The 25,266-nt window shown below is 42.5% G+C and overlaps 2 protein-coding genes and 1 long non-coding RNA gene across 3 annotated transcripts in view; 1 reads left to right on the top strand and 2 right to left on the bottom strand.

Annotated features, from left to right (window-relative positions):
- Nucleotides 1-25,266, top strand: part of LOC309474918 (uncharacterized protein) — a gene marked incomplete at its 5' end in the record, with an annotated part of 216,662 nt that overhangs the window by 4,879 nt on the left and 186,517 nt on the right. The window contains one exon of the mRNA XM_082137537.1: nucleotides 878-2,834. Coding sequence (XP_081993663.1) covers nucleotides 878-2,611 — 1,734 coding nt within the window. The 3' untranslated portion in view covers nucleotides 2,612-2,834. The remainder of the gene's footprint in view (nucleotides 1-877; nucleotides 2,835-25,266) is intronic.
- LOC309475698 overlaps nucleotides 1-25,266 on the bottom strand; it is a 246,011-nt gene that overhangs the window by 118,014 nt on the left and 102,731 nt on the right. The gene's annotated exons all lie outside the window — the stretch shown is intronic.
- Nucleotides 3,095-13,216, bottom strand: LOC309474917 (uncharacterized protein; the record flags this gene model as incomplete). The annotated part of the gene is made up of 5 exons (XM_082137536.1): nucleotides 3,095-3,381; nucleotides 4,608-4,931; nucleotides 6,544-6,688; nucleotides 12,419-12,555; nucleotides 13,024-13,216. The coding sequence occupies 5 exons, from the start codon at nucleotides 13,214-13,216 to the stop codon at nucleotides 3,095-3,097; spliced, it is 1,086 nt and encodes a 361-aa protein (XP_081993662.1).

The raw sequence follows: 25,266 nt of genomic DNA, 5'->3' as shown, positions 1-25,266 counted from the left end.
CGTGTTCAGCCTCCTCGTGTGAAGACCGACTCGGGAAAAGACCAGCGACTCTACCTGCGCGACTACACCGAGCAAGGACACCTGAAAGGCACTTAAGTATCTCCTCTTCCCTTTCTCTTCCCTCTACTTACCTTATTGTTCACCTTAATCGACATGTGCTTTCAATACATTCCTGTCATCTCTCGGCACCGTCCTTTCATCACGCGCAATAGGCAGCGCAATACTGCCAATCTGCGTCCCATCCTCACATCCTCACATACTCCTCTCTCTCTTTCCGTGGGTCTATGGAATTGTCAGTCAGCAGTCAATAAAGCTGACTTCATTCCAGCCTTTGCATCTCATTCTACTCTTAGTATCTTGGGGCTGACTGAGACCTGGATTCGTCCAGAAGACTCAGCAACCCCTGCTGCTCTCTCTAGCAATTTCTCCTTCTCCCACTCCCCTCGCCAGTCTGGGAGAGGTGGGGGTACAGGGCTTCTCGTTTCTAACAACCTGCGATAAACCTGATATAATAAACTAGATAAACCTGCGCTCACTTTCCCCCTCCCCTCTCTCCTCTGCCGTGTCATCCTCTCTTCCCCCACCCTCACAATTCTCATCTCTGGATGTGAATACCGCAACGGACACCTTATGCTCCACTCTAATCTCTTCTCTAGACATTATCTGCCCTCTCTCCTCCAGGCCATCTGAGGTTCTTCGGGAACACCGGACCAAACTCAGGGCAGCGGAGAGGAAATGGCACAAATCAAAAGACGCATCTGACCTGAGTATGTATCAATCTCTCCTCTCCTCCTTTTCTGTTGATGTTCATGCTGCAAAATCTTCATACTTCCACAACAAGATCAACAGCTCCTCCAACACACGATTACTCTTCAAGACATTCAACTCTCTCCTCTGTCCACCTCCACCACCTCCCGCGTCCTCCTTAACTGCTGACGATTTTGCAACCTTCTTCACCAACAAAACAACAGCTATCAGCAGTCAGTTCTCAGCTCCACACACACAGGAACCCAGACCGACCCCTTCCACAGCCAATACCCCTCTGTCCTCCTTTTCTTCGCTAACCGAGGAAGAAGTATCTACACTTCTCCTCTCCAGTCACCCTACCACCTGCACGCTTGACCCCATCCCCTCACACCTTCTACAAGCCATCTCTCCCACACTTCTACCATCACTCACTCACATCATCAACTCATCCCTCCACACTGGCACCTTCCCTACAGCATTCAAGCAGGCTCGGGTTACTCCACTGCTCAAAAAACCAACGCTAAACACATCATTGGTAGAGAATTACAGACCTATCTCTCTCCTACCATTCATTGCGAAGACACTTGAAAGAGCTGTCTTCAACCAACTAACATCCTTCTTGTCTCTAAACAACCAGCTGGATGTCAACCAATCTGGCTTCAAGAAAGGACATTCAACTGAGACTGCATTACTGTCAGTCACAGAAGCCCTACGGATCGCAAAAGCTGCTTCCAAATCTTCAGTCCTCATTCTCCTGGATCTGTCTGCTGCCTTCGACACGGTGAATCATCAGATCCTTCTGTCCACCCTCTCATCACTGGGCATCACAGGAACTTCACTCCACTGGTTTGAGTCCTATCTCACAGGTAGGTCCTTCAAGGTCGCATGGAGAGGCGAGGTATCCAGAGCACATCAGCTGACCACAGGGGTTCCCCAGGGTTCAGTTCTTGGTCCCCTCCTCTTCTCCATCTACACCACATCACTGGGACACATCATACAGGCACACGGTTTTTCCTACCACTGCTATGCTGATGACACGCAGCTCTTCCTCTCCTTTCAACCAGATGATCCCACAGTAGCTGCACGGGTCTCAGGCTGTCTGGCGGACATCTCCACATGGATGAAGGAACATCACCTGCAGCTCAACCTGGCAAAGACTGAGCTTCTCGTCCTCCCTGCCAATCCATCTCTACAGCACGACTTCACCATCCAGCTAGAGTCATCATCAATCACCCCATCAATATCGGTCAGAAATCTTGGAGTAACGTTTGATGACCAGCTGACCTTCACAGATCACATTTCAAAGACAGCTCGATCATGCAGGTTTGCACTGCACAACATCAGGAAGATCAGGCCTTTCCTAACTGAGCATGCAACACAACTTATCGTCCAGGCCCTGGTCATCTCTAGGCTTGACTACTGCAATGCCCTTCTGGCTGGACTCCCAGCATGTGCGACCAAACCCCTACAGATGATCCAGAATGCTGCAGCTCGTCTTGTCTTCAACGAGCCCAAGAGGGCCCACGTCACTCCTCTGTTCATCTCTCTGCACTGGCTACCTCTAGCTGCTCGCATCAAGTTCAAGGCACTGACGCTTGCTTACAGAACTATCACAGGCTCAGCTCCCTCCTACTTTCATTCACTCCTACGAGTCTACATCCCTACCAGACACCTACGATCGGTCAACGAGCGACGTCTCGTGGTTCCATCACAGAAAGCCACAAAATCACTTTCCAGAACATTCTCATTTACAGTTCCATGCTGGTGGAACGCTCTCCCCACCCTCATCCGGAATGCAGAATCCCTGACAACATTCAAAAAACAGCTGAAAACCAATCTCTTCCGTGAGCACTTAACCTTATAGAAAAAAAAAAATAAATAAAAAAATAAATAAAAAATAATTCCTTTCCCTTTGAAACATCACTTATCAGGCTTATGCTACTCTGAATAATACCTGAACTTCGTATTTTGAGCACTTCCTGCGTTGTTGTTGCTTTTGCCTCTTTATGATGACTCGCTGAATTTAGTCCTAATTTGTAAATCGCTTTGGATAAGGGCGTCTGCTAAATGACTAAATGTAAATGTAAGTTTAACCCCACGTTAGGTTGTGCCCCGCGCTCCCTAACATTATTCTCTGCTGCCTGTACTTTACTCCTTGCCATAGCATATCAAAAGTAAAACACATTCTTTGTTTTGCAAATATTTAACATTAAAATAATGTTTAGGCTATTTAGTGCAGGCCTAAACTTCAGTGTTAATTTGAGCATCTAAATTATTCACTGGTGATCCCAGTCTAAATATGATAATAGAATCAAACAGAATTTTACAAATTTATGGAAAGTTTGAGCTACTTACCAACAGTTATATGGAATTGCTTGTGTAATATCATACTTCTGGTGGTAACTTCGTAATTTCCAGACTGATCGATTCGGATGTTACTGATGGTGAGGTCTCCAGTTTTACCATTCTGATAAATGTTTCTCCATTCCTTGACATCAGGGTCGTTTAAGCGTGGAATGGGGATGACTTGATCTTCAAACTTCCACACTATCAGATCATCTCCCTGTATATCAGTAACACCAGTGTGTAGAGTAATATTATTCCCCTCCACCACTGATACTGACACCACATTACCTGTCATAGTAACAAACATAGAGAACAAACAGGAACAGTGTAAAACAGAGATTTTTCTTATAATGCTGTAAGTAGTATACAATAAGGTCTAGAAGTCTGAGATCACACTGAAAATCGGACTATTAATGCAACTGTAATCAACTGAATTTATTTTAAATAATGTATTCATGCGTTTATATATAAGTTTTGAAATAATTTATAGGATATTATTGTCCGAATATATTTGCCCACATGTATAATACACATAACATTTATTATTATAATATTTCATTATAAAATGATAAATTTGACTTAAAAAAATTCCGCTTAAAAGTTTATCTTCCTCCAGGGGGCGCTTCACGGCTCAGAATTATATTGAGACACATTCACTGGGGACATTTGCACAGTAATAGATTAAACATTCAGGCTAAATGTATTTATTCCAAGGATTGGCACCTGATTGTGACACTGCAAAAATGTGTTTTATGATTCAGATTCTGCACTATATTTCAAATAAATAATGTAACATGAGCATCATTGATCATTTGACTCTTTGTACAGATGGTGCCTGAAGCTAAAGATGCTCTTAGGATCAAGACATTTTGGCACCATAAAATAATCCCCAAACAGCTGTAAATATCAAACAAAAATATTATATATAATTTAACGTGATTGTTTTACTTTTTGTAAACTACATTGGCACAATAAGAGATGAACCAGTCAAAAATTATTTGCGAGCGGGCGCAAAGTTTCTCGGAAGTCATTCTGATCCAGATTCAACTTTTTGAAAATATTTTTCAATTTTGCGTTCTTTCAGAAAATGTTTGCTTAGCATCACCTGAGAAACTGTGTTCGATCAAAAAGAGCTTTTGACTGGTTCATCTCTTATTGTGCCAATGTAGTTTGCAAACAGTAAACCTACCTACAGGTAGCATTTTTTCTTTAAAAAGAAATAGGATATTTATGTCTTGGTTTTATTAATGAAACCCTGCACCCTTTACACCACATTTATCTTAATAAAATATGCACACTATTTTTAATTATCACCTTATTTTTCAATGAAAATAACAAGAACCATGATTCTTTTTTTATATATTTCACTTTTTACACATTATTCTCTTAACTTACACTCATAGCTGCTGTTTTGAAGAGTAAACCTCTGATTATTCCACATCTTCTAAACTGTTCTCAGAAAATTATTCTAGATTTGAATCCAGTTATCAGATTGTAAGACTTGAGTTACTCACCATGGACAGTAACACTGAATATTTTGGATGTCTCAGTTGTGCTCTTGATCTGTAGTTTATAGAGTCCAGCATGGTTAGTTCTGGTGTTTGTGATGGTCAGAGATCCAGTCTGCTTGTCCAGATTCAGACGGCCTTTGAATCTCTCATCATCACCCTCAGATGTAGAGAAGCGTCCATCTGCTTTATTCATCTTAGCTATGAATTCACCACCAAACCACCACTCAACTGTATCATCTTCTGGTATTACAGTATGAGGTTTTAGAGTGACAGAATCTCCCTCCATCACTGACACTGTCACATCAACTTTCTTAACACCAAACACACCTGGTGGGGGAAAAGATAAATAAAAGATGCTGTTAATTCTTGATCAATCCTGGCATTTTTCTGCAGTGCAGCAAATGTTAGTGAATGTGAGGATATCCTTATGTGAGGATATTGTTTTAAATGTAGCCTACATCCATTTCACACTTACATCATTGTGTCTCCTGAAAATTAAAAATGACGTGACTTGTGATTTCAACATAAAACACAAATTGTAAAAAGTATGTGGCTGAATGTGGAAGATCACATGCAACACTCAAACAAAACACACTAAATAAATAAGTAAATCAAATTAAAAGTACAGCTTGGATGCACTGAATTCAAAAAATGCAATGAACTTAAATAAATTGTTATTGTTAAAATATCAAATGTTTCTTATACTGGAATAGCATTATTCAGATAATATATATCCATAAAAAATGTTTTAAAGTTCTTCACAGATAAGGGAGACCCGAGAGTGTTGTAAATTGGGGTGAGTTCAAACATCATTAGTTTAACTTAGAAATGAAGAACAGTTTAATCACAGTCATACATGAGCAGCAGCATCCTCAGATGACAGAAGAAGTTGTGAGTCACAAAAAAATATAGCCTATAAAGAATTTACAGAAATAAAAAACAGGTTTGAGGTAAAAGTAAAATTTCAGGAATTGCTCAAAAATAGATCTGCAAATGTTTTGCGAATGAAAAAAAAGAAATGCATAACATTAAGGCTAATTTTATCTCCCATCTCATATTTGTTTCCATCACAGTCTATTTGTTATATATTTGTTACAAATTGTAGTGTTTTGAATTCAAAATTTTACCATTTGTTTAATTTAAAAAAAATATAATATCATATTTTTCAAAATATTTTATATGAAATAAAAGTGGATTTTGTATTGCATAATATTTAGAAAGGAAAACTTAGCATAATTCAAACCAACCGGTTTCAGGATCAGGCACAACAGCGCTCGATCTACTTTTGAGGCAAATAATAATGAGCATGATGAAGATATGCAAGTTTTCTATTTCTGGTGTAGACTATATCTAAAATTAATGACGAAAACGTTTTTTTTTTTAAGTAATCCATATTAATATATGTTTCAGAGACATCTGACTGGATAAATGATAAGAAGTAATTAATGTGCACCTGCTGTTGGACGATTCTGAGCCGCACCCATAAGGAAAGAGACAAAGAGACACTTTTATGCCGATTTACTTGTGATTTTTATTTTGTATTCCGCTAAAACAGTAGCCAATATTCATGAGCTTATTGTTGTTGTCATTATTATTATTATTATTATTATTATTCACACACACAAAAAAGTTTACATAAAAATTTAAAAGTTTTTTTGCAGAATATTACAGGTCGCCGCCCTCTTGTGTTCACTACCAAATAAAGACACACACGCACGAACAACAAACAGAAATGCCCTTATAATGGCGTTGTCACTTTCACACTGATTTATCACAACGTCTATTTGTAGAAAAGTTATAATCGTTTTTTTTTTTAAGAAACAAAGGTGATAGGCTACAAGCAAATTAGATGACAAGAGCAAATGCGCATTTTCTGTTTCTGAGTTAATTAAAACACCGAATTAAAAGTGTTGAATTAATGAAAATAAATGTGACTCACCGTCCACGAGCAATAAAGCCCAAAAAAAGAAGGAAAGGTTCATCATACTGATGTTGGTTCTGGCCGCATCCAGAAGGGACACAGAAAGTGATACAGGAATCAGGATATTGATGACTCGTAGCAAACCGACCAGGTCACGCGATTTCTGCGAAAGAATGAGTCACACTATTTCAAAGCGGTCCAAACAGGCCTACTGCCCAACGGATAAAAGAAAGAAATAAAGCGGTCGCCTCTGCTTTGGTGAGCGTGACTGCAGTTGTGAGGTCAACATCAGTCTGTCACTGATGATGCTGGTATGTCTAAATTCAATGGTTTTGAAAATATAAAAAAAATGTTGCATTATTTGAAATTTTGACATAACAACACACCAAAAATACACAAAAGTGGTGTCCCACAATAAATTAAGTTACAAGCCATGCTCAGTTTTCTTAAAAATATTTTTTATATTTAGTTCAATACCTTAATTACCATAAACAAGAAAAAATAGTCCTGCTATGGACTGGCCACTTGTTTCCTCTGCTTATTCAATTCAATTCAATTCAATTCAAATGTATTTGTATAGCGCTTTTCACAATACATATTGTTTCAAAGCAGCTTTACAGAAAGTGCATTTCAGGAATGTACATAGAGAAACACAGTTAGTTAATCATGTATTGATCTAGGGCATAAACATATCGCCAGCGTCGAGTCGTCTCTTCACGGGTGTTGGGGCATCTGTAGTTTCCATGGGAGGCTGGATACAAACTGGAACTGACGATATGTATTTACCTCGGGACTAGCGTCCCGAGATAACAACAGAAAAGCAGATGGGAAATAATTAGCGTAGCTGCTGTCCATAATATTAATGCATTCAATCTGATTCAACTGTAGTATAAAAGGTAAGTATTATGTGAATGCTTGGCTAAAGAGATGCGTCTTTAATCTAGTTTTAAACTGGGACAGCGAGTCTGAGACTCGAACAATATCAGGAAGGCCATTCCAGAGTTTAGGAGCTAAATGTGAAAACGCCCTCCCTCCTTTAGTGGACTTAGATATCCTAGGAATGACCAGAAGCCTCGAATTTAGTGATCTTAAAGAGCGCGATGGATTGTAGGGCGATAGAAGATCCGTTAAATACACTGGAGCTAAACCATTTAGGGCTTTATAGGTCAGTAGTAATACTTTGTAATTGATACGGAACTTAATAGGTAACCAGTGTAGAGACGATAGAATTGGTGTTATATGATCATATTTTCTTGATCTAGTAAGAACTCTAGCGGCTGCATTTTGCACTAACTGTAGCTTGTTTATTGAGGATGCAGGACAACCAGCTAATAAAGCATTACAGTAATCTAGTCTCGAGGTCATGAATGCATGAACTAACTTTTCTGCATCAGAAACAGATAGCATATTACGTAGCTTAGCAATGTTTCTAAGGTGGAAAAAGGCTGTTCTTGTAACATATGAAATATGATTTTCAAAAGACAAGTTGCGGTCTAATATAACACCCAGGTCTTTTACTGTAGAGGATAAAGTAACAGGACACCCTTCTAAATTAAAGTTGTATTGTAAGAGGTTTTGTGGGCAGTTTTTTGGACTAATAAGTAATACCTCCGTTTTATCTGAATTTAATAGCAGAAAATTACACGTCATCCAGTATTTTATATCTTTAACACACTCTGTCAATTTAGATAATTTAGTGTTTTCATCTGGTCGTGATGAAATATATAATTGAGTGTCATCCGCATAACAGTGGAAATTAATTCCATGTTTTCTTATAATATTACCTTATGGCCAGCATATTGGGCTTATGGCCCAATATGCTGCACAGACCCTAATGTGACCCTATAGGCAGCATGGAGAATTGATGGATGGATGGATGGATGGATGGAAGAAAAAATAATGCAGAATGTCACAACAAAGTGATTAATCCAATATTTGGCAATTAAATACCAGAATAAAGCAGCGTTTAAATAACTCTAAGAACATTAAAGGTCAGTTTGTCACGGTTCATGATTTCACTGCCTCGCTCTCTGTGTGTGTGTGTGTGTGTGTGTGTGTGTGTGTGTGTGTGTGTGTCTGTGTGGCCGCTGATTATCACTCAGCTGATTATCAGCGCTACACCGTTCATCACCTGTGGCTATTTATAGCCTACTCATTGTCTTTCGTCTAGTGTTTTTCAGATCGTTGGGTTTGTTCCTGTGAGTTTGTCTGTTCCCCTGGCCGTTCTTAAGTGTCCCGTGGATTCCTGGTGTGTTCGAGATCGCTCTGTTTATCGTCCCTGTGTTCCTTCATTATCCTGCTGAGGTTTTTGGATCCCCTTTCGCTCCACATATCTTCAAGGAGGATCTGGGTTGCCCATTCAATCCCTGCGCTGCCAAGGCAGACTATTCCAGAAGTCTCATACATCTGACTCTGTTTCACTACTCTCACTTGTGTTCAGCAATAAATGTGTACATTCACTTGCAAATTAAATTGAATCTTTTGTTTATTCAAAGGGTAACAGTTTGTGTGAATCAATAATTTCACTACACTGTTTACAGCTCTGCTAATCTGTTTCCCCAGGTAATGCCAGATCCTCAGCCCTGCTGTGAGACATCTTATTGACCTAGGCTGCGTTCAGCCCCGACAAAACGTTGCACAACGTTTTTTAAACAGAAACGGTGATGCGTTGAACACACTGTTCTGATGACGCAAGAGTTGCAACTATGGCAGCTGAGAAGGCCATTCTTTGAGTTCTTTGTGAAGAATTTTCTAAGCCTGATGAAGTCGGTATAAATATGTGTTTAATACTACAAAATATGCCCGATGTTACAGTTACTGCACTTGCCGCCCAGAACAAAAGAGAACATCCCAATCGAGTGAAGGGATTTGTGGAAACTGAAATGGAAGCACACATCTTACCTAATTCAGACTAAAACACATCTATTTAGCCTCACATACTGACTTTATTTGTAGTTCATACTGTTTTAATACCCTGTATTTTCTTTCTCATTTGTAGGAAAAGCACTTAATTACCATTGTTTATTTCTATACCAATACACTTGCAATGAAGCTAAAAATATAAACAACTACATCATTATGTTGATATCCTATATTTTTTACAATAAAACTTTCGACAAACATGTCTTCTAATATCCTCAGTTGTTGCGTATACCGAGCTGCATCGAACACATTTGTAAATTACTTTCCTTGAACCCATTGTGCCAGTTCACTTTAATACCGCGTGCTTTATATACATGTTGCTGCTGATTGGACTGCAGTTCTGACACACCCACCAAACAAGAGAAAACATATCTCAAACCCCGTTGCACACCGGTGCACGCCGTTTCCAGGAAACATGACTTTCAACCCGGAAACCGTAGCAAAACGTTGCGCACTGTTTTGAACTTGAACGTGCCCCTGTTAACGTTAGCTCCGCTGGTAGCTAAGCATATGGGGCTTATTGTTGTGATTGGTCATAGTTTTATACAATTGCGTGCAGTGAGATTTTAAAATGCATGCTTGGTGCCACCCCTCGAGCTGGCCGATTTTCAGTACTTGACGCCGGACCATTAATCTTTTAGATTTAGGTCTGTATTTCCAGGCTACAAGAAACTGCAAGTGACCCATGGAGACAGACTGAATTTTTTCATGGTAAAGGAAAATTATTTAATGGTGGAAGAGACATTCAGCGTTCAGTAATTATGGTTTGTCATGTGTTTGAATATCAGTAAAGCCAGGAGTGTGTCCAAGCGCAGACGGAATGATAGGATTGTGTGCTGAATTTTGTTCTGGTGACGATGACTGTCCGGCGGATGCGAAATGCTGCATTAATGGATGTGGACATGACTGTGCAGCTCCATATAAAGGTAATTATATTTTATTATAGTGTGGATCAGCTTTTTTTTTTTTTTTTTTTTTATCAAAAAAAATAGTCATTCAACATTCACTGATGCTTTTATTTAAACGCATCACAGGCAAACCGAAGCCTGGAGTTTGTCCAAAAACAACCCTTGAGTGTTAGGCTGACTTTGACCTACAGTATGTCTACTACATCACATAAATTACAATCTTAGAGTATAATATATAACAAAATTAAATAAGAATTGGCTCATTACCATGGCATTTTAAAGATCATTAGATGTAATTTAGTACTCTAGCAAAAATACATGAAAAGAAATTCATAGAACATGCCTAACTTAGTTAAAATTAAGTGGTAGGCTAATATAAGATAGCAATTATAATATAAGAAGTGCCTTCAATTGCAAGAATATAGCAAAATAACTCATTGAACAAAGTACAAGATACATTGTGTGTGTGTGTGTGTGTGTGTGTGTGTGTGTGTGTGTGTGGGTGGTACGTAAGTGAGTAGGTGAGTGCTGTAGTGAAAAATCGAAACTATGCACACAAATTAGAAAGGTACAGTCAATAAAATAAAATAAAAATAGTACACTATCATATCTTAAGAAAGCATGACATCAACAAATCCCAGAGGCTGATCATTTAAAACAACAACAGGCAAGGTAGAGAAAGAGAGAGAAAGGTAATCAGGTTATGACTTCATGTATGTCATCTCATTTTAAAGATACATAGTACTATTTAGAAGTGGCATCTTCTGGATTTCTTTGCAGCAAAGTCTTTGATCAAATCAGTAAAATCCACTTTACGTAGAAGGTCACTCTCAATTGACATCAGAGTGAGATGATTTAATTTCTGCTGTACAATTGTGGATCTTAGTCTATTTTTTTACTAGTTTCAGTTTGGAGAAACTGCGCTCCCCACTTGCATTTGTGACTGGTAATGTCAGGTAAAGTCTGAGAGCGACATCCACGTTTGGGAAGATGCACAAAAGAAGTTCCCTAGCAGATGATGGCTCATCATGGCAGATGAATTCTTTGAACTGGATGATTTCTTCACAAAATTCATTTTCCAGGTCAGTGTGGTATCTCTTCTGTAGATCTGCTGCTTTTTTATGGAGATGTTCTGCAGAGAGGGTAGATATGTTGTTCAGGAAACCAAAAGTGCTGTTGAGGTCATTATAGGACTGAAAACGGCAATCAAGTTCAGCCAGCAGCCTATCCATCACAACTAGAAACACACCAGATGAGAACCGTTCTCTTTCTGACAAGTGAACCTCAGGTGTTGCAGACTCACCCACATGAGTCTTGCGTTTTCTCTTTGTGTGTCTTGTTTGTATGTTGCTGAAACGGTGGGAGACATCGCTTTTGCTTGGTCTTCAAACACATCAAATTCATCTCTCAAACCAACAATATATTCCCGCAGTGACCTCACCAAATCAACAGCATTGCACAGGTCCAGACCCACAGCTTGAGGTGCAACACTGTCTCAATGCGGTGGTTTTCATTAGGCTGCAAACCTGCAGTTACCACCTTCCATCTAGCTGTGGATTTCAAGCAGAAGTTGAACAAAGTCTGAATGAAGTTAAAAAAATCGGCGGTCTCTGTGCAGCAGTTTACACTATTAACTCCAGCCAGATTAAGCGTGTGCGCGGCGCACGGCACCCACTCTACTAATGGATTAATGTCTTTGATGTGAGCTTGCAGCCCTTCGTTCACTCCTGGCATGTTTGCAGCATTATCATAGCACTGTCCACGGCAGTTACTGATATCTATGTCCATCTCATTTAAAACTGTGAGCACTGCATCACAGAGTGCCTTCCCTGTGTGGCTAGATATAGGAAGACATTTTAAGAATCGCTCTTCTACGAAGCCCTCGGGTGAAACATAACTTATGATAAATGTAAGCTGTGCGTCATGTCGGGAGTTGAATCAATGCAAATGGAAAAGTACTTTGTCACTTTCACTTCAGCAATGATTTCAGAAAGCACTCTATTGCTCATTAGCTCGATAAATTCGTTGCATGTTTTTGATGAAAGATATGTGGGGGTTCCTACCCCAACATTGCCATATATCTGTAAGTGTGATTTCAAGAATGGGTCGAATTCACTGATCAGTTCCAGGATTCCCATGTAATTCCCATTGTCAACTCGGCTAAATATGTCACTGGAGCCTCGCAAAGCCAATCCCAGCTCTGACAGAAATTTTACAACTGCAACCAGTCTTTGCAAAACTTCACTCCAATAATTGCATTGCGACTCGAACTACTTTTTAAGTTGAGAATCTATAACTCCGTCAGCTGCTGCTCTGTTGATGTAATTAAACATAGCCTTTCTATGACTGTCACTCTTCTCGTGCTCGGCAATGCGTCTGGTAGCATGTTTCCAGTCATTATAGCCAGACTCAAAAAGGGATTGACCGTCACCCTCGCCAAAAAGGCGACAAGCAAAACAAAATACACAACCAGTGGATGGTGAGTAGAGCAACCATTCTCTGGGCAAGTACTCACCATTCAAATGCTTGCGTTTGAAATGAGTTTTAGAAAACAGTCTCTTCTGATGTTTGTAGTGGCGTTCAGAAGCCTTGACATTAGCATCCTTATTTTGAACGGACTCTGGACCTTTTCGCGCCCAATAAGCACGCACGCTTTCATCAATTTTACCCCAGCAAGCAGGATCAGTGGATAAAGAATCTGTAGTTGGACATTGTTCGGTCGCTGTTTCTGACTGAAGAGATGATGATTCACTGATGGGCTGCCCTGCTTGTGAATTAAAATTGTCTCCAACCGTTTCTTCCAGCGGCTTCGGGTTGTTGTCCTCTGGATTCTCCGCTTGCACATCAGGCTGTGGTGTCATGGGTGTAAAAAATCCAGTAATCCTTTTCATTTTACTGAGAACTTCCTTTTTGTGTTGCTGTCTTTCATTCTTTAGTTTTCTTTTAAACGCGCCACTCTGATACCGTTTATCCGCCATTACATCACTGTCTAATGCAGGCAGGTTTTTTCAACGGCAGTAAACGAGGCACTACGTAACTGCCAATAACCAATCAGCAATCAGCAAACCTCAAGATGACTGACATTTAATTTTGCTAATTAAATTACATTTTTCATTGCAGGGCAGGGCCAGGTAACAATGCTAGACCAATCAACAAACTTTAAATGAAAAATTAAATGACTGACATATTATTGAAAAAATCAAACGTAAATGGGCGGGGCCCCCTATTGGGCAGGGCCCATGGGCTTGAGCCCAGTCAAGCCCAATGGTAAGTCCGGCCTTGGTGGCAAGGCACAGATCTGGCCAAGGTTACAAAAAAATTTCTGCTGCACTTAAGGTTCCTAAGAGCACAGTGGCCTCCATAATCCTTAAATGGAAGACGTTTGGGACGACCAGAACCCTTCCTAGAGCTGGCCGTCCGGCCAAACTGAGCTATCGGGGGAGAATAGCCTTGGTGAGAGAGGTAAAGAAGAACCCAAAGATCACTGTGGCTGATCTCCAGAGATGCAGTCGGGAGATGGGAGAAAGTTGTAGTAAGTCAACCATCACTGCAGCCATCCACCAGTCAGGGCTTTATGACAGAGTGGCACGACGGAAGCCTCTCCTCAGTGCAAGACACATGGAGTTTGCAAAAAAAAAAACCACCTGAAGGATTCCAAGATGGTGATAAATAAGATTCTCTGGTCCAAGATAGAACTTTTTTGGCCTTAATTCTAAGTGGTATGTGTGGAGAAAACCAGGTACCTGTCCAATACAGTCTCAACAGTGAAGCATGGTGGTGGCAGCATCATGCTGTGGGGGTGTTTTTCAGCTGCAGGGACAGGACGACTGGTTGCAATCGAGGGAAAGATGAATGTGGCCAAGTACAGGGATATCCTGGACGAAAACCTTCTCCAGAGTACTCTGGACCTCAGACTGGGCCGAAGGTTCACCTTCCAACAAGACAATGACCCTAAGCACACAGCTAAAATAACGAAGGAGTGGCTTCATAACAACTCCGTGACTGTTCTTGAATGGCCAAGCCAGAGCCCTGGCTTAAACCCAATTGAGCATCTCTGGAGTGACCTGAAAATGACTGTCCACCAACGTTTACCATCCAACCTGACAGAACTGGAGAGGATCTGCAAGGAGGAATGGCAGAGGATACCCAAATCCAGGCGTGAAACACTTGTTGCATCTTTCCCAAAAAGACTCATGGCTGTATTAGATCAAAAGGGTGCTTCTACTAAATACTGAGCAAAGGGTCTGAATACTTAGGACCATGTGATATTTCAGTTTTTATTTTTTAATAAATGTGCAAAAATGTCAACAATTCTGTGTTTTTCTGTCAATATGGGGTGCTGTGTGTACAATAATGAGGAAAAAAAATGAACGTAAATGATTTTAGCAAATGGCTGCAATATAACAGAGTGAAATTTAAGGGGGTCTGAATACTTTCTGTACCCACTGTATGTATGTGTGTGTGTGTGTATATATATATGTATGTATATGTACACAGGTCCTTCTCAATAAATTAGCATATTGTGATAAAGTTCATTATTTTCCATAATGTAATGATAAAAATTTAACTTTCATATATTTTAGATTCATTGCACACCAACTGAAATATTTCAGGTCTTTTATTGTTTTAATACTGATGATTTTGGCATACAGCTCATGAAAACCCAAAATTCCTATCTCAATAAATTAGCATATCATGAAAAGGTTCTCTAAACGAGCTATTAACCTAATCATCTGAATCAACTAATTAACTCTAAACACCTGCAAAAGATTCCTGAGGCTTTTAAAAACTCCCAGCCTGGTTCATATCTCAAAACCGCAATCATGGGTAAGACTGCTGACCTGACTGCTTTCCAGAAGGCCATCATTGACACCCTCAAGCAAGAGGGTAAGACACAGAAAGAAATTTCTGAACGAATAGGCTGTTCCCAGAGTGCTGTATCAAGGCACCTCAGTGGGAAGTCTGTGGGAAGGAAAAAGTGTGGCAAAAAATGCTGCACAACGAGAAGAGGTGACCGGACCCTGAGGAAGATTGTGGAGAAGGACCGATTCCAGACCTTGGGGGACCTGCGGAAGCAGTGGACTGAGTCTGGAGTAGAAACATCCAGAGCCACCGTGCACAGGCGTGTGCAGGAAATGGGCTACAGGTGCCGCTTTCCCCAGGTCAAGCCACTTTTGAACCAGAAACAGCGGCAGAAGCGCCTGACCTGGGCTACAGAGAAGCAGCACTGGACTTTTGGACAAATTTTGCATGTCATTCGGAAATCAAGGTGCCAGAGTCTGGAGGAAGACTGGGGAGAAGGAAATGGCAAAATGCCTGAAGTCCAGTGTCAAGTACCCACAGTCAGTGATGGTCTGGGGTGCCATGTCAGCTGCTGGTGTTGGTCCACTGTGTTTTATCAAGGGCAGGGTCAATGCAGCTAGCTATCAGGAGATTTTGGAGCATTTCATGCTTCCATCTGCTGAAAAGCTTTATGGAGATGAAGATTTCATTTTTCAGCACGACCTGGCACCTGCTCACAGTGCCAAAACCACTGGTAAATAGTTTACTGACCATGGTATTACTGTGCTCAATTGGCCTGCCAACTCTCCTGACCTGAACCCCATAGAGAATCTGTGGGATATTGTGAAGAGAAAGTTGAGAGACGCAAGACCCAACACTCTGGATGAGCTTAAGGCCGCTATCGAAGCATCCTGGGCCTCCATAACACCTCAGCAGTGCCACAGGCTGATTGCCTCCATGCCACGCCGCATTGAAGCAGTCATTTCTGCAAAAGGATTCCCGACCAAGTATTGAGTGCATAACTGAACATAATTATTTGAAGGTTGACTTTTTTTGTATTAAAAACACTTTTCTTTTATTGGTCGGATGAAATATGCTAATTTATTGAGATAGGAATTTTGGGTTTTCATGAGTTGTATGCCAAAATCATCCGTATTAAAACAATAAAAGACCTGAAATATTTCAGTTGGTGTGCAATGAATCTAAAATATATGAAAGTTTAATTTTTATCATTACATTATGGATAAACTTTATCACAATATGCTAATTTATTGAGAAGGACCTGTGTGTGTATATATATATATATATATATCTTCTTTTTTTTATATATATATATATATGCATCAGTCATAGGAGAGAAACTTGAAATGTATGTCCATGCCAACTGTGTGTGTTTCTCTGGAGCTGTACTAATTTCAGTTCATTACCAGGTAAAAAAAAACGTGTTAAATGTTAAAAATAGACGTATGCCTCATGTTTACACGTGGCACAATCCACTTTCCATATAAAGAATACTGTCCTTTAGTGTACACATTCTTAGTCCAAATGCATCAGTGGAAAACATAATGTTCTCTTTCATAGGTTCACTCAACGCTGCGGATAGCGCAGTGGGATATTCTCCGAATGTGCCGATTGTCTGAAGCCCTATAGAATCACGCCAATTCATTGGCTGATGGCGCCCGCGCAGTCTGGCTCCGCCCCGACGCTCTTACGTCGCATCATTACATATTCGCGTGCGCCATCTGCTCCTCAGATTTCTCTGCCTTCAGAACGAAGCGGTCACGTTTGCCCTTCGCTCGTGATTTTTCTGAGCTCAAAAAAATACGACTTCTGGATTATTCTCGGCGCTTCTGCGACTGTTCAAGCGGAACTCTGTTTCTCCTTACGGTGAAGTTGCCATGGAATACCGACGCTGTACTCCGCCATGTGCTCGTTACATCGCTGACGACGACCCACACAGTAAGTGTGTTAAATGTTTGGGTTTTTCACATGCGCGCGAGGCAGTCATAGGATCGTCTAAATGCAAATTCTGTGAAAATTTGTTGCTCAGAACCCTCAAATCGCGGCTCGCGGTTTTTGAGAGGGAATCATTCGTCTCCCCCTGTCGCGCTCCCGAGGCCGCTCGAGGATCCGCGACTTGGGGTTCGGATGTAGAGCTTGAGGATGTGGAGTTCGAGCAGACGAGCCCCGCTCTTTCTCTCCCTCCCTCCCCTCGGCACGCGCGAGGCATGCCAGTCGAATTTTCGCACGATTATTTGCGCCCCAGCCCGGGAGCACGCGACGCGGTTTCTTTCGGGCTGGAGGATGTACTTTTTACCGAGGCTTCCGACTCCGAGGATTTCGGGCCTCCTCTCACCGACGAGGTTATCCCGCCGAGCGGCCAGGAAGCGCGGCCTACTGCGGCCTACGCGGAGCTCGTTGACGTACTTTCGCGCGCTACGGAGAAGCTCGCTATTGATTGGCCCGACGAGCCCCGCGAATCTCAGTCGTCGAAACTCGACGAGAGACTTCTCAGTGGCCCTAATTCTAGGCCTCAACGGAGAAAGCTGCCATTTTTCAGTGATCTGCATCACGAGATTTCCAGATCCTGGAAGCAGCCTTTCTCTGCGCGCCTCACTAATGCGGCAGCTGCTGATTTCACCAACCTAGTAGGTTCTGTGGAACAGGGCTATTCCGCCATTCCGGCGATTGAGGAGACTTTAGCCGACCATCTTGCTCCGTCGTCTGCGCCGTCCTGGAAGTCGCGCCCCCTCCTCCCCTCTAAAGCATGTAGGACTACTTCCTCTCTCATTGGGAAATCCTACATGGCGGCTGGGCAGGCAGGCATGACCCTGCACACTATGGCCATTCTTCAGGCCTACCAAGCGGACGTCCTGAAGGAAATGGATGAGGGCGACGGCGTGACCCCCGAAGCGGTCAAGGAGCTTCGTAAGGCTACGGATTTAGCCTTAAGAGCCACCAAACATACTGCACGCGCCATAGGTCGCTCTATGGCTGGTTCCGTTGCGGTGGAACGCCACTTGTGGCTTAATCTCACGGAGATCCGTGACAAGGAGAAGGTTTTCCTCTTGGACGCCCCCATTTCTCAAACGGGGTTGTTTGGTGAGGCGGTCAACACAGTGGTTGAGAAATTCCGCTCCTCCAAATCCCAATCGGCCGCGTTCAGACAGTTCATGCCCAGGAGGGTTAGGGAACCTTCTGCTCCCTCCCCTGTTCGACCCAGAGATCGTCCCTCTTATAGACCGGAGTTCTCTTCCAGGAGGAGCGAACCGGTGCATCCCCCACCTACACAGGTTTGGGGAGCCCGCGGTCGCCCATTTCCCCGTCAACGGCCTCACAAGCGCCTCCAGTTGAAGCGGTCCGACAAACCGACCGCTCCGGCGGCCCAGAGCCATTCCTGACCCTCCGGTCGGAAAAAGGAGAGCTCCTCTGCTTCCTCAAGGTTGGGACAGACCGCGCAAGCGTTTCTGCCCACCTCCCAGCTCTCCTTTCCTTGCCCTGTCACCTTCGCCACTCAGAGTGTCTCGAAGTGCAGGCCATTTTTCACCATCTCTACTCAGCCCGGCGCGGGAGGAAGGAGACGCTTTTTGCTTTCTCCCCTCACCCCCGACACTCTCTATAACTGCCGGTCGCATCCTCGGAGGCACTTTTTGTTCTCCTCCGGAGCAGGCAGACCTGGTCACCATGACCCCAGCATCGATGCCTCCCATCACGTGCCAGGACGCCAAGGGCTCTCCTGCACAGTCAACTTCTCTACCCCACGAACGTCAACACGGCACCCTCACTCAGGTATGTCGTCTGCATTACAACATCCCTCTTCCTCTTTCACATTTCTTTCAAGAATGGGAGCGCTTACCAGGGGTATCGTCTTGGGTTCTCCGCACAGTTCGGTTCGGCTACACTCTTCAGTTTTGCCGCAATCCCCCCTGTTTCAACGGGGTCTTTCCTACTGTAGTGGACAGCGCCACTCAGGCTTCTGTACTTCAGCAGGAAATTTCATCCCTCCTTCTCAAAGGAGCAATAGAGGAGGTTCCTTCAGGAGAAACCGAACGGGGCTTTTACAGCCGTTATTTCCTGGTCCCGAAGAAGGGCGGCGGTTTGCGTCCCATCCTGGACCTCCGCCGACTGAACTTCGCCCTTTACAAAGGGAAATTCAAGATGTTGACGCTGAAAGCTATCATATCTCAGATTCGGCCAGGGGATTGGTTCGTGACAGTAGACCTAAAGGATGCTTACTTTCACATCCAGGTTGTACGGCGACACAGGCAGTTCCTCAGGTTCGCCTTTGGAGAAAGAGCGTTCCAGTACAGGGTCCTTCCCTTCGGCCTCGCTCTGGCCCCGAGGACATTCACGAAGTGTATGGATGCAGCTCTGGCCCCATTGCGGCTCCAGGGCATCCGTATTCTAAATTACCTGGACGATTGGCTCATTTTAGCCCAGTCCAGGGAACTAGTGACCCACCACAGCGACATCGTCCTGAGTCATATCCAGTCTCTCGGTTTGAGGTTGAACTCGGAGAAGAGTGTTCTTGCTCAGGCTCAAAGCACCATTTTCTTGGGGGTGAACATGGATTCCGTTCTCATGCAGGCCCGCTTGGCTCCTGCACGGATTTCCAGTCTGACGACATGCTTGGCCCGTTTTTCGCTAGGCCATCATGTGTCTGTGGGCACTTGCCGCAGGATGCTGGGCCTAATGGCTGCGGCCTCCTCTGTGCTACCGCTGGGCCTGCTCCACATGAGACCCTTCATGTGGTGGATGAAGCTCTCAGGGGTTCGGCCCTCCGGGCCAACCCTTCGTCTACTGAAGGTATCGCGCAGTTGCTTTCGAGCCCTGTCAGTTTGGCGGGACCCTCTTTTTCTTCGGAAAGGGGTCAGCATGGGTACGGTATTTCGTCGTCAAATGATTACGACGGATGCCTCTCTCACCGGCTGGGGAGCGGTTTTCGAGGGCAGACCAGCGTGTGGGGTCTGGACTGGCGAGACTCTCTCTTGGCACATAAACTGCCTGGAGTTAAGAGCCGTTTTTCTGGCTCTGCATCATTTTCTCCCTCTTCTGGAAGGACACCATGTAATTGTCAGAACAGACAACATGGCAGTGGTGTCTCATGTGAACCGGCAGGGGGGTTCTCGGTCGCGCACCCTAGACAGGCATGCGCGTCACCTTCTCCTGTGGTCTCAGAGCAGATTCCTGTCTCTGAGAGCAGTTCATGTCCCAGGGGTTCTGAACCTCGCAGCAGATTTTCTATCGAGGCAGAAACTCAGATCGGGAGAATGGATGTTGAACCGCCAGACGGTGGCCCTGATATGGGAGGTTTTCGGAGAAGCGGAAGTGGACCTCTTTGCATGTCAAGAGTCGTCCCAATGCCCGCTTTGGTTCTCCCTGAGTCCCCCGGCTCCATTAGGGATAGATGCGTTTGCTCACCCTTGGCCAACGCAGAAACTCTATGCCTTCCCGCCCATCAAACTGATCCAGGCGGTCTTGGCCAGAGTGAGAGAGAGCGGAGTCCGCCTCCTCCTGGTAGCTCCGTTCTGGCCGTCTCAGCCATGGTTTTCAGAGCTAATTCCTCTGCTGGAATCTTCCCCCTGGAAGATCCCGGTCAGGGAAGACCTGCTGTCCCAACTGCAGGGCAGGATATGGCATCCTCGCCCAGACATATGGAAGCTGTATGTTTGGCCGATCAGAGGCCGTTAGCATTAAGTTCTGATCTCCCAACTGACGTTCAGGAGACCATTGCGAGTGCTAGAGCCCCTTCTACAAGGAGGCTATATTCTTCCAAATGGAAGGTTTTTGAGACATGGTGCTTAGCACATGATAGGAGCCCGGTTAACTGCCCTGTTGGTTCAGTACTGGAATTCCTGCAGGAGAAGTTTGCTTCTGGAGCAGCTGCTACCACTCTCAGAGTTTATGTCGCAGCTATTGCAGCACATAGGGAATCGGACGAGATTCCCCTGGGGAAACTAAGGTTAGTTTCGGCCTTCATGCGTGGGGTTAAGCGCCTGAAACCGGCTCGCTCCCCTAGAGTTCCCTCATGGGACCTTTCTATTGTCCTAGAGGGTTTGACGAAGGCCCCCTTTGAGCCCTTGGAGTCAGCTCCGGAGCGGATTCTGACTCTCAAGGTTTCTCTTTTGTTGGCCTTGTCCTCATTAAAGCGGGTAGGAGACTTACAAGCTCTTTCTGTTAGCGAGTCTTGCTTGGACTTTGCTCCTGGCTTGGTCAAGGTTTCCTTGAGGCCGAGACCGGGGTATGTCCCCAAAGTTCTTTCCACAACTTTCCGCTCGCAGGTGGTTAACCTTAACGCTTTCCACCCTCCTCCATTTTCTTCTGAGGAAGATAGGAAGCTTAACTTGCTCTGCCCAGTTCGTTCTCTTAAGATATATGTAGACCGCTCAGGCGGTTGGAGGAAATCTAACCAGCTTCTGGTTTGCTTCGGTGCTGGCCGCCGTGGGCTTGCTGCATCAAAGCAGAGGATTTCTCACTGGGTCACAGAAGCTATCTCGTTGGCTTACGAGGTGCGTGGCTTGCCTTCACCTCTTAGCATTAGAGCACATTCCACCAGAAGTGTGGCATCTTCTCAAGCTCTTTTTAGAGGAGCACTTTTGGAGGACATTTGTGTTGCGGCAGGCTGGTCCTCTCCGCACACTTTTGTAAGGTTCTATAATTTGGATCTTGACATGACCCCGGGTTCCCAGGTTCTTTCTGTTTGAACTCATCTTGGTCGTTGTCTCATTTATGTACCAGTCATGGAAAGCGCTCTAGCTTGGCGAGTTTGGTAGTCCGTTCCCACTGCGCTATCCGCAGCGTTGAGTGAACCTATGAAAGAGAACGTCTCTGGTTACTTACGTAACCTATGTTCTCTGAATAGGGAACGAGACGCTGCGTTAGCTGCCAAGCTCCTCGCGCTGCTGACAGTTTTCTTTTCGGCAGAGAAATCTGAGGAGCAGATGGCGCACGCGAATATGTAATGATGCGACGTAAGAGCGTCGGGGCGGAGCCAGACTGCGCGGGCGCCATCAGCCAATGAATTGGCGTGATTCTATAGGGCTTCAGACAATCGGCACATTCGGAGAATATCCCACTGCGCTATCCGCAGCGTCTCGTTCCCTATTCAGAGAACATAGGTTACGTAAGTAACCAGAGACGTTTTCCACTGATGCATTTGATGCACAGATTATTTTCGGTGTGTAATGTAGCATATTATGCTACATTACACACCGAAAATAATCTCTGCTCCTTGTGCCTGATATATGATACTAATGTTCATGCAGTTTTCAGCTTGTGTAGCTCAAACTTTATGCACTTGAACTTCAAATAAACATCCGATTATGAATATTGATAAAGAATAATACTGAAAATAATAATTAATGCAATTTTAGTCTTCATTATAATTGGTAAGTGTTTCACTCATCCCTGGTTCTTAGTTTTTGCTGTTTTTACATTAAACGTGGTTCACCTCAGACTATAATAAAATTAAGAGATGTATATCTTGTAAATAAAAAATGGAGATGGGTCAGTCTGCTATGGAAGCAGATTAGTCTCAAATATAATTCACGCAAAAAACATGATTCACAAATGCGTAGACAATTTCACATGCATGAAACCTAATTCACGTGCACACAAAAAAAATCCACGTGCGTGAAAAAAATATATATTCACAAAAAGCAATTCACATGCGCAAAATAAAATTATATACTCATAAAATACATTTCACAAATGCAAAACACAATTCGCAGATATACAACTGTGCACAAAAACCTTTGAATGTTTAAAATGTACGAGTGTATTCTTGCATTTGAATGTGCAAATCGTCATTCACGTACGAATCGCCTTAGATATGTGTGTGTGTGTTTTTGAGACTTTGCTGGCAGCATAACACCATAGACTGTAAAAAATAACACTCGTAACACAGAGCAGTCGTACTCTTTAGCCAATCAGATTTAAGCTTATCAATCGACCAATCAGTATCACGTGAGGGCGGGCCTACCTACATGTTACGTCATCAGCTTTCGACCAGTTCATGGCTGAGTAGAGGTAAGTGCAGTTAATCGTTCATTTCTGTGTTAACTGAAGTTAAAGAAGTTTGAGATCAGTTGAAGCAATAGTTTATGAACTATTAACTGATGTAAGCAAGTGTTGTTGTAATCAGATGTCCCATATCGTGTCAAAAATGAAGAAGAATGATGCTTGTTTTGTTGTATTTTAGCTGAAGGTACAGACAGCTCTCACAGCTACAATCACGCTAATGATTGCAAAACAATCATCTGTGGTCAATACCCATCGAGATTGTTCTTTAAATAGTGAATAGACCTATTTTAATGAGCACCCAGTGTTTTTTGCCATTTGTGTATGATGTTAAATTATTATTAACACTTGTTTCCCTGCTTTTTATCAGGATTACTCACCTTTGGTGTGACATCTGGATAGCAGTCACGAACATCTTAATTCATGTTGTTTCTTAATTCTCTTTTATACTTTTTTTATTTATTTTTTTATTTATGTCTTAATTGGTAACACTTTATTAAAACGTTTCATTAGTTAACATGAACTAATAATGAACTGCACGTGAACAGCCTTTATTATTTTTTGTTAATGTTAACATTTACTAATACTTCATTAAAATCTTGTTAACATTATTAAATGCACTGTAAACTAACAATGAACAGCTGTATTTTTAACTAACGTTAATAAAGATTAACAAACACAGCAACAAATGTATTGCTCATGGTTATTTAATACATGAACTAATGTTAACTAAGTTATTGTACCTTATTGTAGAGTGTTAGCAATATATTCAACATGCATTTCCTTATGTTTTGTGCTGTATTGTCATCGCAAGGTTTTTAAATAAGGTTTTTTATTGTCATCTTAAGGTCTCAGGACAATATTGTGAAGCATTAATTTTACTTTGCCTAGTAAAATAGGCAAATCTGATTTTATGCTGATGAGACAAAGGTACTTATCATAGAGAGGCAATTAAGATTATGCGACTAAGATTACTCAGTAAACTCTATTCAAATACCATCACTTAATTTCCCACGTCCTCTGTCTGCACCTCTTGTACTATAGGGTTTTAGTACTTTAAATATCAGGACAAAATCTTATATGTCCTAACAGAGAGGTCTACTGATGACCGGACTGAACACAATTCATTTTTTAACTTTTCACTTGATGTATTACACTTATATTTATATACTCTAAAAGCAAAGTACACTCTGACTGGATCTCACAACTCCTGAAGAGACGTATATTTCTCTGTACTGAATATTGTGCTTCACAGTTTAGACTGTCAGTTCATGATCTTCATATGTAACAGGAACATTAATCATGATCAAGTCATTTTATATATTTTATTCCCAAAGGATTCAGAAACTTTCAAATTAATAAAACGTGTACATCAAATTGAACTATGTCTGAATCTTTTCATTCTTACAAGAACATTTAATAATGCATGCATAGCAAGGCTTTATTCCTAAAGCGTGTACATATTAGTCTGCAGGAGACAAATTAATACAGTAACAATGCATCACTTTCAACCACTTGTTGAAACAACTGTCAAAATGGATGGCTTGCAACATGACTGTTTTCAAAGAATTACAGTAGAAATGGTAAGATCACAGTACTGGTTGTCTGCAACTTCATACATCATCTGTCTTGGAAATCTGAAACAATAAAACTACATAATATATGCAGATCAAAACATGTCTCCTATATATGCACGTCATTACATACATTATCATAGACTGAATGTGTGGTGGACAGGACATGAAAATCCATCAATACTAAAAATAAATGTTTATATTCACAGGTGGACTAAACAGCAGTTAATAAACTATTGCTTCAACTGATCTCAAACTTCTTTAACTTCAGTTAACACAGAAATGAACGATTAACTGCACTTACCTCTGCTCAGCCATGAACTGGTCGAAAGCTGATGACGTAACATGTAGGTAGGCCCGCCCTCACGTGATACTGATTGGTCGATTGATAAGCTTAAATCTGATTGGCTAAAGAGTACGACTGCTCTGTGTTACGAGTGTTATGCTGCCAGCAAAGTCTCAAAAACACACACACACATATCTAAGGCGATTCGTACGTGAATGACGATTTGCACATTCAAATGCAAGAATACACT

This window comes from Leuciscus leuciscus, assembly GCF_965113295.1.
Source record: "Leuciscus leuciscus genome assembly, chromosome: 15".
Classification (NCBI taxonomy): Eukaryota; Metazoa; Chordata; class Actinopteri; order Cypriniformes; family Leuciscidae; genus Leuciscus; species Leuciscus leuciscus.
The sequence above is the reverse complement of the archived record's forward strand: the minus strand, read 5'-3'. Positions and strand labels throughout refer to the sequence as shown.